This window comes from Camelina sativa, chromosome 17 (genome assembly GCF_030686135.1).
Source record: "Camelina sativa cultivar CO46 ecotype springtype chromosome 17, ASM3068613v1".
Classification (NCBI taxonomy): domain Eukaryota; kingdom Viridiplantae; phylum Streptophyta; class Magnoliopsida; order Brassicales; family Brassicaceae; genus Camelina; species Camelina sativa.
In genome coordinates, this window is record NC_141896.1 from 16,873,971 (window position 1) to 16,880,080 (window position 6,110).

General features: G+C 38.2%; 3 protein-coding genes across 4 annotated transcripts; 2 read left to right on the top strand and 1 right to left on the bottom strand.

Moving 5' to 3' along the window:
- Nucleotides 1-89: 89 nt before the first annotated feature.
- On the top strand, nt 90-2,404 carry LOC104756906 (putative methylesterase 13, chloroplastic). The gene is made up of 5 exons (XM_010479561.2): nt 90-698; nt 930-1,172; nt 1,272-1,415; nt 1,737-1,868; nt 1,960-2,404. Exons 1-5 carry the CDS (start codon nt 168-170, stop codon nt 2,245-2,247), a joined length of 1,338 nt encoding a protein of 445 aa, XP_010477863.1. The 5' UTR covers nt 90-167; the 3' UTR covers nt 2,248-2,404.
- On the top strand, nt 2,346-4,076 carry LOC104756907 (protein SPIRAL1-like 1). 2 transcript variants are annotated; one of them, XM_010479562.2, is made up of 3 exons: nt 2,346-2,718; nt 3,243-3,517; nt 3,806-4,076. In XM_010479562.2, exons 2-3 carry the CDS (start codon nt 3,257-3,259, stop codon nt 3,887-3,889), a joined length of 345 nt encoding a protein of 114 aa, XP_010477864.1. In that variant the 5' UTR covers nt 2,346-2,718; nt 3,243-3,256; the 3' UTR covers nt 3,890-4,076. The 2 variants fall into 2 exon arrangements, with proteins under 2 accessions (XP_010477864.1, XP_010477865.1); XM_010479563.3 differs by having other exon boundaries at nt 2,566-2,718; nt 3,231-3,517.
- A 596-nt stretch (nt 4,077-4,672) lies between these two features.
- Nucleotides 4,673-5,810, bottom strand: LOC147923893 (cytochrome b5-like). Its single transcript, XM_087497298.1, has 3 exons — nt 5,570-5,810; nt 5,238-5,304; nt 4,673-5,124 (listed from the first exon to the last, which is right to left on the bottom strand). The coding sequence occupies exons 1-3, from the start codon at nt 5,807-5,809 to the stop codon at nt 4,871-4,873; spliced, it is 561 nt and encodes a 186-aa protein (XP_087353424.1). The 5' UTR covers nt 5,810; the 3' UTR covers nt 4,673-4,870.
- Between the last annotated feature and the right edge of the window lie 300 nt (nt 5,811-6,110).

A 6,110-nucleotide genomic window follows, 5' to 3' on the forward strand; every position in this document is an offset into this window, starting at 1 on the left:
TGGAGTACTTGTAACCTCAAAGTCCAATGCAGATATCTTTTGTCCCGACGTGAAGGTCTCAACTGTTATCAACAACTAACAGAGGCGAGCACGAACATGGGAACATGTAGTATCTATAAACATCTCTTTTTGTTTTGTGGAGGAACTAACACAGCAAATTCTAGAAAATGGGGAACTCGTTCACATGTATATCTCACGAACAGGAACAACGTCCCAAGAAATCCTCCGGCGGAGGAGGAGGTAACTCCGGGAAATACAAATACGTGCGTCGTCTGTCGTTGATGCCTTCATTTAGAAGACGGACACTACTTCCTTCGCTCTCCTGCTCTGGATCATCATCCACTTCGTCTTCTAAGAAAGGTGGTATCAAAGCGAAGACAAAGAAGATAAGAGAGAGACATCATCAAGACCACCACGGCCATGACAAAGACTCTCATGTAATTCAGGAGCAAACCTTAGCAGCGACTAATCTCCTCTTCAACCAAACCCCTCGTAACAGCAACTCTGTTGTTCCTCCTAGTTTCAGACGCTCCACCTCCGTTGTCTATCCCTCGTCTCAGCCCTCTGGCACCAGCTCAGGACCTGTTTCCGCCGTCCAGACTCCCAAGAAGTCAACCTCGGGATTCGTAAGAAGCTCTAGCTCTAGACAAAGGTCCAGTACCGATCCCATGATCAAGCCTAACCAGCTCGTTGACAAGGCAAGCACTTGGCTCAATAGAAAACTAATGAATTAGCCTAACCATACGTTAAAGATTGTTTCTTTGCATTTATACGATAAAATATGATATTTATTTTCCAAAACTAACTACAACTTAAACAAATTAGTTAGTTAATCGTTAGCCTTTATGTAAACTCAAAGCAAAAACTGGCCATTGAGAAATCACAGCTTATCTATATTGTGACATATGACGTATGTGTATGTCTAACAGGAGCTAAATAAGGTGGAAGCAGACTCAGAGACGAAGCGGTTCGTGTTGGTTCATGGTGGTGGATTCGGGGCTTGGTGTTGGTACAAAACCATAACTCTCTTAGAGAATCATGGTTTCCAAGTCGATGCTATTGACTTGACCGGTTCAGGCGTGAGCTCTATTGATACTAACAACATCACAAGCCTCGCTCACTACTCCAAGCCTCTCCTCCACTTCTTTGAATCCCTCAAACCCACCGAGAAGGTTCATAATTAACCTTATAAATAAACTAGTCATTATTAGTGCAAATGATGAAAATTACAACTGTTGGGTCATGTTTTAAGACATTAACGTTAATAACAGGTGATACTGGTGGGACACGACTTTGGAGGAGCTTGTATGTCCTACGCGATGGAGATGTTTCCTACTAAGATCTCCAAAGCTGTCTTTATCTCTGCTGCTATGTTGGCTAATGGCCAGAGCACTCTTGATCTCTTTAATCAACAGGTACTTTTTAATCAGGAAAATAGCTTAATTTTGGTATATATTTGTGAAAATGACACCCTGAAATTTTTTTATAAAATTGAAAGATATAAATTTGAGATTTAACGTTTTTTTTAATCAAGTAACATTGTCATCGGATAAAATAATCTTGTATTTGTTAAATTATTTTTAAATATTATGCTATTTGCAAAAATGATACTCGATCAAATTTCATATATTTTGCAAAATAAGTATCAAATTAAAATATTAAAAACAATACTGTATATATTATGCTTATAATTCCTTTTTAACTGTATTAATTTGAATTATTTAATTTTTATTCAGCTGGGGTCAAATGATCTGATGCAACAAGCACAGATCTTTCTGTACGCCAACGGCAAAAAGAACCCACCAACTGCCGTTGATTTCGACAGATCTTTGCTTAGAGACTTTCTCTTAAACCAGAGCCCACCAAAGGTAAAATGAAAACCGAACCAATCAATCTTAAACCGGTACAGATCGATTTAATTACTGAACCGAACTTTTTTTGTAACCAATTTAAATATAGGACCTGGCATTGGCCTCGGTAGCCATTAGACCGATCCCATTCGCACCGGTCAGTGAAAAGCTTCACGTGTCGGATAAAAATTATGGTTCAATCCGACGGTTCTACATCAAAACCATGGAGGATTACGCTGTACCGGTTACTCTCCAGGAAGCAATGATCAAATTGAACCCACCGGAACAAGTTTTTCAGCTCAAAGGCTCTGATCACGCACCCTTCTTCTCTCGGCCTCAGTCATTGAACCGAATCCTCGTCGAGATATCTCAAATACCGTTCAAGAAATCATCATAATTTTTTTCAAAAACCGGATACAAGTAAAACCAAAACCGGTTATAGGATTCCCTTTACCTACCTACCTTTATAGAGATTGTTTTTATTTTTTTGAAATTGCTCTGAACAAGTGAGAACGAAACAAAACCCAAATTTGGGACCTTGTTCTTAAATTTCTTATTATTTTGTCATTTATTCACATTTTTTTAACTGTTCAAACATTGGATTAACCAGCAGTAATTTGCCCAAAAAAAATTCAATGGAACGTTATGACAAATAGCGATTAGTAACGTTTCTGTTTTGAAAAATCCGTTTTGGCCTTTTAATTCGGATAGGTGCGAAAATTACGATTTACACCCTCCAAAATATCACATCCTCCTCTCTCTCGTCTCTTAAAATTGGATTTTGCTTTCATATCATCGTCCTCACTAGGCCAGCTCGTCGTTGCTCCATTTCCGATCACCAGATCTGCCGTCAGTGTTAAGCTTTCAGGTGAATTCTATACTCCTTAGCATTTTTCTCTTCTGCACCGATATTTATTTCGTGCGTGTTCTTCTTCTTGTTGTTGTTGTTCTCTGGAATTGCAAAATTGTTTGTCGTGGTGTTTCGAATCTCGGTATCTCTTAGTGTTGTTTCTCATCGAGAAATTGATGTTTTGTGGCTTTATGTTGAGATCTCTGTGATGTGTATTCAGTTGTTGTTGTTGTGGGCGTTGCTTAATCGTTGTATGTTGGCTCTGAAAGAATCAGTCTTATGTTATAGCGTTTAACAGTGTGAGACTCTTTTAGGTTTGGTTTGCAAAATTTAGTGGTTGGTTTGGCTTCTTGAACCAGAGAAGCATGCTTGCGTTTGTTCTTTGATAAAATAATTGAAACAATGAGTGTAAATGTTAGATGAAGATCTTTTGTTTTGTTGCCTAAGTGGTGTGTGATGTGCAATGATTGTTATTAGCAGACCAGAATCTTGTATATACATCAATGTTCTGAATCCAAGGCCTTAATAAGTGTACTTACCAGGAAAAGGAGATCAAATGGGTCGTGGAGTTAGTGCTGGTGGTGGGCAAAGTTCTTTGGGATATCTTTTTGGTACTGGAGAAGAGGCTCCAAAGCCAGCCGTTAGCAATGATCCAGCTCCTCAGTCTGATACTCTGCCTGTGAATGCTGATCCTTCACCTAAACCCGTTGTTGCTCAGCCGGCTAATGTTACCAAGCAAATACCTGCTGGTATCAGTAACTCCTCTACAAACAACTACACTCGAACAGATGGACAGAACACAGGCAACTTCCTTACGGTATTATCTCTTTTTATCGCTGTAAAATTTTGATTTCCTATAGATAAAGTGATTGACATTGTTGTGTTGTGTAATCACTTGGCTATGTCATTTACCAAAAGCAAAACCTTCTCACCCACAAGTAGCAAATATTTTTGCAGAAAAAAAAGCATCCTTGAGTTTTGTTTGCATGATATGAACAAACCACAACTTCACTCAAGTTTTTGAATGAGTTAACATTTAATTATCTAAACATCTATGCATTGGTGAACCGCACAGTTTAACTAAAACAATTTTGGCTTAATGCAGGACCGGCCATCGACCAAGGTACATGCGGCCCCTGGAGGCGGCTCATCTCTGAATTACCTCTTCGGTGGTGGTGGAAGCAATTAACAACTTGTCTTTGTCCCGTCGGAAAATATGTCTCTCATCTTCTTTCTTAACTTTGTAAAAGAAAGGACATGGGAAACTTGGGTCTCCTAATATACATGTGCTTAGCCACTTACTATGTTGGATGGTATTTTTGTTTTCAAATCAGATTTGGGATACTGCTGGCTAAGAAAGGTCTCATCTTTTTCAACCACATTGTTCATTTTCTCGATCTGGTTTTTAGATTAGTGGAAATTTTCGTAGAACTTTCTCACAACAGCATATTTGATCGTATTTGTCAAATATGAAGACAAAGTGAACGCAGACCATAATACCACCACCAGAGCATTATCATCAACAGAAGTCAGAACAAGATTTAACCTATGGGATTCCCTTTTTTTTACTGGTTGGTCTTATAGAACGTGGACGATTTCAGTTCAGAAGCAATAAGCGATACATCAGTTCCTATACTTGCATGAACTTGAGAGGAGATCCATGTACAATGCAAAGCAAAGAAATTCTCCAATGATGTGGCTTTCTCAACTGTAACTTAGGGATAGTGCTACCCAACTTTCAGGAATTGGGGTTCCAATGAAACGGATCATAGCTAAGATATTCTCATGGCTATATCATAGATCCACCAGTGTCTCAGTCACATATACTGAATTGACAAGGAAGATATTTTGGTAGATGGTTATGACCTTTCTAAAATCAAATCGACAGATCCTACATAATATCAGAGGTTCACAATGCTATAGAAGTATATAATGTCGACTTTGTGAGGCAGACTTGTTATAAGGAGATTGATACCAGCAAACCAAACCATCATCCATTAATCATATCATTAAATGTGTATCGAAACATGATCCAAACTAAAAAGTCTGATGAGAGTGAAAAAATAATAATAATGATCTATCATCATATCTGTGATACAAAAATCTATAATGGGGGAGTTCTCGTGTAAAGTTGAATCCCCAGTAACTCAAAACAAGAAAGAGAGACTACTTATCTCTTGCGAGAGAGCAAGACGCGAACCGCAACAGAGATGGTGATAATGGAGACAGGAACAAGCCAATACTGCATTGTGAAATCAACAAGCTTCTGAACAGAGTCTGTTGGCTGTTCTTTCTTGTAGATCTTAAGCTCTGGCATTTCAGGTACAGAAGACTCGTCTAACTCGCCAATAAAATACTTCTCCATGAGTTCCCTAGCATCTTTGCTGTGCCCTGCATCTTCAAATTCATCCGTTGCATCTTTCCCTTCAACAACAACAACAACATCACATTTTACTTATTACATTAGAGACAACAAACAGATCAGTCATAAGCAAAGATGGTGAAAAAAAGAAGAAGAAGAAGAAGAAGAAGCTTACCGGTGACAGCAAGAAGCACATCATCTCCTCCAGGATGATCATCCATATACGAGGATACATCATAGACCTGTAAGTGTTCATCAATGTTTCCCAAAATTGAGTAAGTCAACACATTATCAACAAAAGAAGAAGAAGAAGATTCTGATTTGCTCAATCTAACTAACATATATTACAGCAATTTATAAGAATCTAGAGTCAACAAGAGATAGATATGGTTTCCGAAAGTGAAGAACCCTCTCAAGATCTTCTCCAACACACATGTACCCTTATGAATAGGGATTGAAGAGAAATTAGAAGAAAGAAACAGTTGAGAAAAAAAAAAAAGAGTAGACCTTGCCGTCGATGACGATCCAGCAATCATCTTGCTTGTTGTGAGTTGCGGTTTCTTCCATGGAGTAAAGCTTTGTGAGAGTCGGCATCTTCTTCTGCAACAGAGTAGCAATCAAAAAGGTCTTTGATTTTTCTGCGGGGGTTTTTAGATTTTGTCGACCACGCAAGTATTGAAGAAACACAAGGGAAGAGAGAACGATAACAACAACCCTACCCACCAACACCAACGTCGTCGTTTCCATTTTTTTTTCTTTTTTTTTGTAGATAATTTCTTCTTTTTTTTAACTTCATTTTTTTTTTTTTTTTTGTAAATTTACCTCCTTAAATCTACACAATTAATAAATCGCATTATCTAGGACTCGAACCCCAAACCTCCTAGTGTAGAAGGATTAATGAACCCTAGGCCAACCACTGGGCCAAAGGGCTTCCACAACTTCATTTTCTTTTGTCTTTGTTTTTAATTTTTTATTATATATTTTAGCAAAAATGGCTTAAGAGTTAAGACTAGATAGAATTCACTGAAGTTACAACAAATCTAGCAGA